General features: G+C 54.6%; 5 protein-coding genes across 5 annotated transcripts; all 5 read right to left on the reverse strand.

Moving 5' to 3' along the window:
• Positions 1-282: 282 nt before the first annotated feature.
• C7974DRAFT_29277 (major facilitator superfamily transporter) lies at positions 283-2,215 on the reverse strand. The gene is made up of 3 exons (XM_046137657.1): positions 1,702-2,215; positions 1,360-1,658; positions 283-1,316 (listed from the first exon to the last, which is right to left on the reverse strand). Exons 1-3 carry the CDS (start codon positions 1,983-1,985, stop codon positions 397-399), a joined length of 1,503 nt encoding a protein of 500 aa, XP_046003616.1. The 5' UTR covers positions 1,986-2,215; the 3' UTR covers positions 283-396.
• On the reverse strand, positions 2,216-3,266 carry C7974DRAFT_29276 (uncharacterized protein). The gene has a single exon (XM_046137655.1). The coding sequence runs from the start codon at positions 3,127-3,129 to the stop codon at positions 2,446-2,448; it is 684 nt and encodes a 227-aa protein (XP_046003617.1). The 5' UTR covers positions 3,130-3,266; the 3' UTR covers positions 2,216-2,445.
• Positions 3,267-4,214: 948 nt separating this feature from the next.
• Positions 4,215-5,975, reverse strand: C7974DRAFT_29305 (Alpha/Beta hydrolase protein). Its single transcript, XM_046137659.1, has one exon. The coding sequence runs from the start codon at positions 5,683-5,685 to the stop codon at positions 4,627-4,629; it is 1,059 nt and encodes a 352-aa protein (XP_046003618.1). The 5' UTR covers positions 5,686-5,975; the 3' UTR covers positions 4,215-4,626.
• Position 5,976: 1 nt separating this feature from the next.
• On the reverse strand, positions 5,977-7,301 carry C7974DRAFT_29310 (uncharacterized protein). The gene is made up of 4 exons (XM_046137660.1): positions 6,982-7,301; positions 6,446-6,925; positions 6,255-6,383; positions 5,977-6,189 (listed from the first exon to the last, which is right to left on the reverse strand). Exons 1-3 carry the CDS (start codon positions 7,098-7,100, stop codon positions 6,353-6,355), a joined length of 630 nt encoding a protein of 209 aa, XP_046003619.1. The 5' UTR covers positions 7,101-7,301; the 3' UTR covers positions 5,977-6,189; positions 6,255-6,352.
• Positions 7,302-9,650: 2,349 nt separating this feature from the next.
• On the reverse strand, positions 9,651-10,771 carry C7974DRAFT_29361 (uncharacterized protein). The gene is made up of 3 exons (XM_046137664.1): positions 10,318-10,771; positions 10,242-10,273; positions 9,651-10,183 (listed from the first exon to the last, which is right to left on the reverse strand). The coding sequence occupies exons 1-3, from the start codon at positions 10,460-10,462 to the stop codon at positions 9,842-9,844; spliced, it is 519 nt and encodes a 172-aa protein (XP_046003620.1). The 5' UTR covers positions 10,463-10,771; the 3' UTR covers positions 9,651-9,841.
• Positions 10,772-10,813: the final 42 nt, after the last annotated feature.

Genomic DNA, 10,813 nt, shown 5'->3' on the forward strand with positions numbered 1-10,813 from the left:
GGTGGATTCGGACTCCGAGTATCACTTCTTACTTTTGACTTCAGCTGATGCGTTTTTCCAGGTTTGCGGTAATGTTTCCTTCCGATTGCTTCACTGATTGAGAGGGCGAGGCTTCGAACAGCTATCGCATGTTGGCGTCGAGATAAGTGCACTGATTCCCAGTGACGATGGGATCCTCTTGTGCTGTTGCGGATCATCAAGGAGTATGGCAGTGTTGAAACACGGTTGACATCAAGGATCTAGAGAGTGAATGTCGACTACAAAGATCAAGGGTGAGCCGGGCGAATGAAATGTTTGGAACATTTGCGACAACTTTAGGAAGAAGAGGAACAGAGTTGTCTACGCTCAATTCTCGCCTGCTGGATCCACCTTGTAAGCCAAACCCCCAAAAGATTTCTAGACCTTCCTGTCCGTTGCTGATAAAACCCCTTCGTCAGACACACCAGCATTCGGCACCTTGACATCCTGCTCGGTGCTCTCTGCACGAACACTATCTGTTTCCACATCCACCGGCAACTTCTCTTGTCTCGCGTCGCGCTTCAGGTAGTAGTGCATGGCCCACGTAAACGCGATCAACGCGATCGCGCAGCCGAGACAAAAGGAGAAGCCCTTGCGGTAGCGGGGAGCCTCCACAGTAGGGAAAGTCAGCAGCGGTGTCCAGGCAGTTGACGACTGTGAGAGTAGATTGATGAGCACGAGTGTGAAACTCCGCTCCTCGGGACTGTCGCGCAGCAGATTGTTGACCCAGCCGTGGAAGACGCTGGACAGTGCGTTGGACCAGTACATCGTGGCAAACCCAAACCACAGCGCACCTTCCGGGACCGTCCAAATCGTCAAGATGATCAAGCCGACAGCGTTGAAGACAGAGCACATCGTGATGGCCCAGGCGGGTCCGAGATACATGTCTGATGCAAAGCAGGCAAACAGGGTGTACCCAATACCTAACGCAGGCGCTATTGTCCCCAGCTCGTTGATCTTCGGGACACTGAATCTGCCTGGCGCGATGCTCTTGATCCAGAGCAGAAAGGTAGCGGTGCTCTTGTGGATGCCGGCGTTCCAGAAGAGGACATCTGTGGCAACAACCATCCAGAAACGGAAGCCGAGGAGCGTCTTCTTGATGTGGCCGAACTTCATCTTGCCTTTGGTGACATGGCCGTGCTTCTCGAGGCGTGCTCTGCCAACTGCAATGTCGTGGTCGTTGATGCACCAGCGGTTAGGCTGCTCGATGGTGCCGGGGAGGACGAAATAGCCAAGGAGACCAACGGGGATGGTGATTATGGCGCAGATGATGTACATCCAACGCCATCCTTCGAGGCCTGGACATGTCAGCATGTTCCACGATTACGGTTGCAGACATACCATGAACGCCCTCAAGGCGCTGAGACGCTCCAGCTTGGATCAGACCCGCAGTCAAGGTTCCAAGACCGAGTCCCGTATAGAAGATGCCGCCTCGACGAGCGATCTCATGACCGCGATACCAGGAGCCAAAAACGTAGTGCATTGCCGGGAAGAACGCGGCCTCGAGAAAACCGATCATGAAGCGATACGCCGCCAGCTCCGCGTACCCAGTGACCCGGTATTGCAGGAGGGTGAAGATGCCCCAGGCGATGTCGCAGCCGGGGATCAGCCAATGTACCGGAACATAGGTCATGATGAAGCTGCGGATGTCAGTTCAGTCGTGGGATGCGTGGAGTGACTAACAGGAAGGGAATTTGACCCAGCACCGAGCCGAGAGTGTACAGCGTCTGCAGCTGTACGAGTTCGTTGCCCCGAAATCCTAGATCCTCCTTCATGCCGGCAACGTAGGCATTGTTCAGGTTCGACTGGTCAATGTACTTGACCCAGTAGGCCAGGACCGAGTACGGAACTATCAGCAGATCGATTTTGGAGACGAACTTGCGGTCTTCAGCACTGTCATCGTCGGAGAACCACTTCAACTTCCACCACTTGTCTCGGGGGATCGTTGTCTCGGTGGGAGGTGCCATGATAAAGCCTGTCACTGATCTTACGGAGCACGGCCAGCACGTTTCTTATATCTTCGAATTTTCTGCGAAAACCGGCAGTGCTCATCGCGCAATACATCCACCTTATTGCAATGCCGCCCAGCCTCAGGGTATGCATCCGACGAGATACACGACTCATTTACTCAGTGCCGGCTCAGTACCGACGCAGAAGTGGCGGCGTCTAAGATGCCGCAAAAGATCATGCCAAGCCCGCGATGGCGAAGGAGGCAAGCGACCGGATGATGCATATTTCGTGCATCAGCGAGCCGTGATAGGCGATAGGCTCGGCAGTTAAGCACGTCTTGCGATGTTGAGGCATGGCGAGGGAGGTCTAAGCGATGACGTGCTGGGAACCCAGCATGATGGAAGCTGGAACTTGTGATAACCTTCACGTCTAGATTCGTATTATGGTATTACTGGACCTCCATCTCGCTGAGCCTGACTACAAGAGCACGCCGACCGCACACACGACAGCGCCGACTAGTCCACCCGCGGAGATGGAAATCGCAGCACCTGCGTCCGGGGAGGGAGTCGCAGCGGCGGATTGAGTGCGGCTGGCACTCGCAGACGCACTGGCAGAGGCGCTGTTTGTGCCGACGATCTGCGTGACGCTCGCAGTGGACGCGCTCGCAGCACTTCCAGATGTCGCGCTGCCGCCCGTGCTGCTACTTGCACTCGCACTCTCCGTTGCACTGGCCTGAGCGCTCCCAAGCTTCTCAGCACCGCCTGTTACCGTTACAGGCAGCGTGAGGATATCCGAAGGGGCATAAGTCTCCGTGCTGCGACCCGGAAAGTTCGCCTCGCTGCCCGTCGCAAACTCGGTGCACGTCACCGTCGCGCCGAGCGCACAGTCCGCGCTGCCTGTAAACGCAGCCGCGTCGCCCACGCCCATATCCAGGTGGTAGGTCGAGGGACCGTAGATGAGCGTCATCTGAGGAAACAGGCCGCAGTCGTTCGAATCGGTGCCGGTCGGACACGCGAGCGCCATGGTCGTCGCAGACGGGTTCGCGGACACAATCGACGCCTCGATGGCCTGCGGGTCGAAGATGAAGAAGGGAATGGAGAGGACTGAGGACTGCGCGGCGGCAAGCCCGAGGAGGGACGCGAGAACGAATGTTGAGGTCATTGTGGATGATGGAGTTGACGATAGAGACTGGCTGAGACGAAGGAGCGACAGGAAGGAGATGGAGAAAAATGTGAGACGCGCTGTACTACCTAGTTGTTGCCCGCGGGCTCTACTCTGCTCTGCCGCGCCTGTTATAGACACGGCGTGCCGCAAAGGGGGGGACGTCGAAAGGCGATCGATTGGCTAGGCCGTGGTGGCGCTTCGGATTAGGACTAGCGTCGAAGTCAAAAGTTCCGAAAAGACCAAGCATCGTCTGACTGATGCTTGTCATCATTAAACTCATCAGCCTGAGGCTCTGGCTGGATTACATCGAAGGAGGCCATCTTCGCGTCTTCTAAGGCTCGATCGGGATTCGTGCAGCTGCACCCGTGAGAGATATGTCACAGACTATAGGTGGACATTGCGAGCACGTTGGAACAGTTGCAGTGGTGTGGGATTAACGTCTAGTGGGTATCATCAGCAAAGCGGATTATCGCAGATCTACCATCTCCTTCCCGGGCCTTCGTGCATTCCTCCGCCGTGGTGGCCTCCGTGGCCTCCCATCGGTCCTCCTCCGTGGTGACCTCCGTGGTGACCTCCATGTCCTCCATGCCCTCCATGGCCTCCATGCCCTCCCATGGGCCCGCCTGCATGATGACCTCCGTGTCCTCCCATGGGTCCGCCTCCGTGGTGACCTCCAGGACCGCCGCCGTGAAAACCCGGCCCGCCCATTCCTCCGTGATGCTGCTGGCCGTGGTGTCCGCCGCCCATTCCGCCGTGGTGTCCACCATGATTCGCACCGTGATGGTGTCCGCCGCCCTGATGGAACGGCGGAGGCTGGTGCTGGAACCCGCCGTGCGGGGAAGTGTGTAGGTTGTGATTGTTGTGCTTGGAGTCCTTGTGCAGCACCTTATCTCCGAGTTTGTGGAGGAGACCCATTGCGACTTCGAAACTGACGGTATCGTACGATGAGGTTTGTGTTCGTTTGGTTGGAAAAGGTTGAAGGTCCTTCTGACTGGTTCTTAGATGCTTGTGATGAGCTGTCCACTACGATGCGGTGCGCGGCATATATACTGCCGTGTGCGTCACTGCAATGCGAGCCCCTACGATCTCCCGCCGCGTCATCTCTTTAACTTCGGCACAATTTTAATCACCAGAAAGGACAATCGCAATGGTTGTTACGCGGCATGACGATGCATTCGTCGCTGCTACGCCACACAGACCCACTTAAATCGGTTCAACCGGCCGGACTGTGGCTGATGCGGACGGAGACTCCACGGTGCTGGAAAACTCTACGATACCTGTTCCTGTTGCGCATTGAGTGAGTGTGAGGTTCGTCACTTTGGAAGAGGGAGTCAGTTACGTCATCCGCAGCGCTCCTGCCTTCCTGCACATGACAACATCACACCTCGAACAACGATCATGGACGTTCTCTCACGTATGCTTCTCAATTCTCTATAGTTCGATCTAATGCTTTCTACGGCTACTGTACATCCTACGTCGTACATCAAGTCCTGTTTACACCACACTCGCGTTACCGTTGACACCACCAAGACTCGCCTGGAAGAAAGACGTGAGCTTATCGAACGGGATGAGGTCGACTCGGTCGTAGAGGTCGACGTGACCGGCACCCGGCACCCACACCAACTCCTTAGGCTCACCAGCCTGCGCATATGCGTCCTCGCTGAACTCGCGTGAGTGTGCCTGGTCACCGGAGATGAAGAGCATGGGTCGAGGTGAGATATCCTCGATATTGCTGAACGGATAGAAGTTGTGGAATCTGACGTTGCTGGACATGGTCGGGTGCGTCGTCAGGTTCTCTGTCGTTCCCTCAGGCGTGAACTCGCCGCGAGGGGTGCGGTAGAAGTCGAAGAACTCACGCCCGACAGCGTCCGTCTCATTGGTGAGCTCGTGGACAGTGCCACCGATGTATACAGTCTCGCCACCTTCAGCCTCAACCCAGCGCTGCTGAGAGGCAGCAGCGACGGTCCTCTTCCGCTGCTCTGCAGTGACTGCATTCCTCAGTCCGTCTCGATTGGCGGCACCCATGTCGTACATGCTTACAGTAGCAACACTGGCAATCCGCGAATCGATCTTTGCCGCGCTGATAACAAAGCTGCCGCTGCCACAGACGCCAAGAGCACCGATGCGCTCTCTGTCAATAAAGTCTAGCGTGCCTAGATAGTCAACTGCCGCACTGAAAGACTCCGCATAGACGTCAGGCAGGACAGCGTTACGAGGCTCGCCCTCGCTGCCGCCCCAGAACGAGACATCGAGTGCAATCGTTACGAAGCCCTGCTCAGCCAATTTCGTTGCATACAGGTTGGCGCTCTGCTCCTTGACCGCGCCCATCGGATGGCCGACCACGATTGCGGACGCGTTCGCAGTACGAGAGAAGTTGTTGGGGATGAAAAGATTGCCCGCGACTGTCATGTGAAACTGATTCGGGAAAGTGATGGGTTGGAGCGTGACAGCATCGCTGCGGTAGAAGTTATCCGCCCCAAAAGATAAGTTTTGCGCTGTGACAGCAAGAGCTGTCGCGCTGAGAACGGCCAGGCTGCGTTGGATGGTGTTCATGATGTTGCTGGTAGGTGATGAGGGAGCTGCTGCAGAAGCCTTGACGACCTCTTTATAGTCTACGTCAATTCACCGACCGTGCTGTATCATCATCATCTAGCAAATTCGACAAGAACTGCCAAGACAGCACGTTGACGACGACTGCAAGCTGCTGACATTTTATATGATCGAACAACGTCAATCGAGGCGCAGGGAGGAAGTAGCGGCCGCAGTGGGACCTCGCTATTGCCGATTGGGACAAGTTTGAGATTCTCCGTCAGGTACGTCCTGGCATGAGCTATGTTTCTCGGTGATCTCATTGGCATGTGCCGTTTCCAAGGCATGCACACTGCTGACATCTGGCTTGGCGCCCACCGCCGAGTTTGGCCCGCTGGAGTCAGTCTGCCCTGCTAATCAACGTGAAGCCAACGCCGCAAATGCTCGACTGTGTCGGATTTGACTGTCGCAATCGTCTCCTTTTAGGCTCACGCATGTTGTCATATCTTCTCGTGGCTTATTGATGTCCTGCGAGTCACGTGGAAACTCAGTAAATGACTGCCAACGAAGGCTGAAAGTGGATCGGTACTCACTGCTATCAAGGCTGGGAATACTATTATCAAATTCGAAACGAAACCAGGATGCCAACAGCGCGGTCGACTGCGTCACCCTTGCGACAGATCGAGAGCTGCTACGTGAGCGACTCGAAGATGTCTCCGAATCTTCCATGTGTTAGGCATACTCTAGGATCATCGCTTCGTGCTCGGAAATTGTTTCGGCTCACTTCTTATCACACTTGTACCATTCATCAAGCTTGAGCTTATGCTTGGTCAAATCCTCCTTCGTCTGTGCCAGCTCGTATTGGAGGTCCGCGATTGTACGCAGCCGCTCAGATTGCTCGGTGTTTCTTGTTTCTAGGTCACCGGTCCTCCTGCATGCAGTTTCAGGTGATTGCATAATGGACAGCTGCAGCATCTCCAAGGCGCTGGCGAGATGCACTGATAATCTTTGCTCTCTCATCGGCCTCATTTGTACTTCTGTTCGCCGCACCCGACCTCTTGTTGGCCTATTCCAACCTCTTGTTGGCCTAGTCGAACAGGACTTGGGCAGAGCACCACGAAGCTTCTGGCTCGGCTCTTTTCCGGTCAGGTGTTGTTCCACCTGGCCCTGCAGCGGAACCACGGCGTGCTGTTCAAAGACAGCACGGAAGTCTCGCTGTTGACCGTGCTTGTCTGTGAGAACTCCTTCATCGATTGTTCTTTTTCTACAGACTATCAGATGTCTTGATCGTTCGAAGCTGGTCGTTGTGTTCGCGCTTACGAATGAGGTGCTCCTGGCGGAGTTGTTTGCTCTCGAACTGGAGATGGGGCACGCCCATGCAGATTGGGTAGTTTGACAAGCCGCCAGTGTCCCCCTTCATCGGTAGGATGTCGATACATTCTAAGGGGAGTGCTTTTAGGCTGCTTCGAATCCGGTAGGAGTCAACCAAGAGCGACCTAAGTGCGTCTTACCGTCCTTTGAGCGCTGGAACTTCGTGCTTCGCCACGGTCGAATTCCTTTACAGCGCCGCATCCTCGAAAAGGTCTGCTGCCGACATGATGCTTGATGGTTTTGCGAACTACGTCAACGATCAAGTGAGGTTCAGAGGGTGATTGTTGAGAAAGCGCGAAGGGAGCAAGGTGCGTGTGCCATACAGAGCTATTCAGCAAACGGGAGGTGTAAGCCTCGTTGTGCGATGACGGACGCCTCTCTCTATCATCTAGCAGCATGAGTCAAGGCGAGATTGAAGGCTCTCAGAATCGCGCAACCCATTGTCCCTGTATGAGGTACTTGATAATTTTATCAAATCACTAGGAAGTGTGGATCGTGTAAACATCCATCAGACAACACTGCGGAGGCATTCAGCGTCGTTATGGGACGCCAAATTGTCGGTATTTGAGCTTCAGTCAAACTGGGCTGAGCGGAACGATGATATCGATGAGCAAATGCGCTGCTTATGTATCTCGGTGCTCAAGCATTGACCGCAACTTCCCCGCCAGAAAGGAACAGTGCCGAAGACTTGCCAACCTGCCTTGCCAGCGCAGTTGCACCTGTCGTCGTCCACGGCACTGCTGTTCAGTAGACCTCGCATTTTTGCCCACGCTGCTATTGCGTTGCGTCTTCGAGTTGTTCGCAGGTGCGCAGTCCCAATACCTGAAGTCGGATGTGCTGACAAGAATCAAATTCGAAGCTCGCAGTCCATCAGACCCATCTTTACTCAGAAAGGACCCAAGCTTGTCATTCTCGGCAGTAAAGCGAGATACTGATGATCTCTCATCAAACCGAACACCAGAACCACGTTCAGCTCCCTGACACAGATATCTCTGCCCGAGCACACGTTTCGGCTGACCTACCACGCTTTGTACAATCATCGCAGTCACGAACATACGGTACATCTCATATCCGCCAAACTCTAGGAGAGGCATGCGATCGCCGTGCGGCGCAACGGCGGGTGCGACGACCTGACACAAGACTGCGAAATGCACCTGAGATATTGCCAAGTCTCTGTAAAAGCTACGCAGACAAAATCTCAAGAGTAGCTCCGGTCACGGCCTCAAGGCTGCATCATACGTCCGAAATGCTGGAATTACAATGAGTTGATAGTCTCGATGACATTGGTATAAACGCAAGTCTTTCACACAAGTGATACTTGTCTCGCCTCAACGAATCATAGACTGAAATAATAATATGCATGTATCGACAAGCCTGGGCTTGAATTCCCATCTGGTGAGACAGCCAAACCTTTAACGAACTGTGAAGGGCTTAGCTCTTATCCATTGTACCGGTACTGAAACCCAGGCACGTTCAAACAGCCACCTGGCGCTTTTGTAGGATGCATACCATCTTGACTGCAGCCAATAAGCCAAAGACCGAAGGCTAACTACCTCCATTCAAGCGTATACAAACCCGACAAGAAAAAGTCCAAACAAGAGTATTGATGCTTGTTTCACAATGCTACATCCAGCCAAGTGGCTGGTTGGACATGGTTTGGTGCGGACTATTATAAGAGCTGAGAGGCAAGATATGCAGAATGATGTCAACCTGCTATCATTCCCTAACGACATGATAGGAACGGAATACTGCGCTCCGACCTCCCCGTGGTTCCTGTCGCCCGGTCTCAACCCGCAGTTTCACCAACACAGCTGCACCTCATTTTATGTATAATACATCCTGGCTTCTCCCCAATATACCTCCCCTTCCACCTTGCGGGCGCGGCACTTGTTTCTCTGGATCAGCGACCAAGATGAGATTATGCGTTAGCGTGTTTCACCGGCCTGTGTCACATTGCAGAGTTTCATAGCGACATGGTCCATTCACGTGCCGGGTTCTGATTGGCTATCTCAGACTCTAACAACGTCTCCCTCCCGCTGCGGCTGTCAAGACCTCCATCTCGGGTTCAACGCCCCGCGGACCAATTCGGTCGCCCGGCCAATCACGTCAGGTGAACTCCCGTTCGTGTTGGGATGTAATCAGACAAACTGTCGGCTTTGCGACCACTCTGAGTATCAACATGTCTCGAAACGACATGCCAACAGCCCCGTCACATATTCACGGGTACTGTAGCCTCAGCGCAGCCGAGTTATGCAAAGAGCACTTTGCAGCCGGCAGAATCGTCCTGGCGCCTTGTCGTGTGCTTAGGTACGTTACGGACCCTTCTCCGCCGACGTGCGTGCGTTTGTGATTCGGCGGCATTGTGCACATCTTGGGCTCTACCGACAGACCCGGCGCAGATTCCTTGACCCCAGCAAACTCGTAACATCGAAACGGCTCGTATACGGGCGATGTACTGCTTTCACGAACTCAGCCGTTGAAATTGCACCACGAATATTGAACCTTTCCCGTGGAATCTACAACGTTCAGCCCGAGATTATTTACGCCCTAAGATGGCGTGATGAGCAAGTCATTACATCGCGCTAGCGGTTGGGCTGCTAGATCTTCAACCGCGGTGATGAACTCTCTCCCAACACAGAAGCACCCTTTTCGAATACCTGGAACTGGAAATTGCGGTCATGGCGAACAGACTGTCCCGTATACAGCAGCTAAGCATGCGGCTGGTCAAGCGGGCGCAGCAACATGGAGCACGTCGAACACAATCGCAAGTCCAATATGCAGAGATGTTGATATAGATTTTCCAAGTTTACTACATGAAATATGTCAACTGGGACACATGGTCTCCTCCAGACATGACCAGAACTCCAAGATTAATATCGCCCGATTGAATTTTCGCAACTTTCATCACATCAACAGCGCTACGTCCTCTGGTCGCCTTGTTCTGGACGCGTGGCATCCGGTCGGCTGGCCCGTAGATCTCCCGGCGTTGGACTGGCAGGACTGGGCTGCGAGAGGACGGTCGAGAAGTAGGTCGCTGTAGTTGCAGAACCAGGACTTGAGTGGTGAGAGGGGGGCGACGTGCTGGAGGGGCGTGTCCGCGTGGCGAGCATCTGCGCAGGCTGCTGTCTCTGAGAGGTCCCCGAAGACTCCCCTACGGGTCGAGGTGTGCTGTGTGAGTGGGAGTAGGCTGCTAAGAAGGCCGGACGCACACCCTGCAGCGATCCATTCTCATGCCGCTCAGCTAGATGGTGTCAGCTCAGTCGCCTACACGCAAGACATACTGACCGGCCTCGCGGAAAATGTGCTCTGGCTGACCATATCGTCTTGCTGCGAAGAGGGCCGGATTCGAGTTTCGCTCGGCCAGCTCCTCAGGGGTGAGGTGGGAGGAGTCGAGCAGAAAGGGGAGAGTGGTCACGTGTGCGTAGTTCATGGTGAGTTGAGTGCTGGTTGATGAAAGGCCTCAGGAACCGGAGGCATATATGCTGCGCTATGGCTCTTCGCTACGCATGTGGAAGTCCATAGTGCTGCCGGAGTGGCAACACAGCATTGCATGGAGCTTTGAGCTTGAACAGCAGTTCGGGGATCCTCGATCGGACCGGCCAACGAGGCTTTGGGGCGTTCGTTTGGCAGGCTGGTGCCAGCCAAGTCGCACGCACCGGGATCTGCAATAGACTTTGGCATGATGATGCTTCCCGCAATGTGACACTGAGGGCTTGTGGGCCGGGTGACATATTGGCTGGCCGGCGTGGGATGACTGCGACACCAACTCCCATCAGTGACT

This window comes from Boeremia exigua (genome assembly GCF_020726555.1).
Source record: "Boeremia exigua strain MPI-SDFR-AT-0100 chromosome Unknown C7974scaffold_1, whole genome shotgun sequence".
In the NCBI taxonomy this organism is placed as follows: domain Eukaryota; kingdom Fungi; phylum Ascomycota; class Dothideomycetes; order Pleosporales; family Didymellaceae; genus Boeremia; species Boeremia exigua.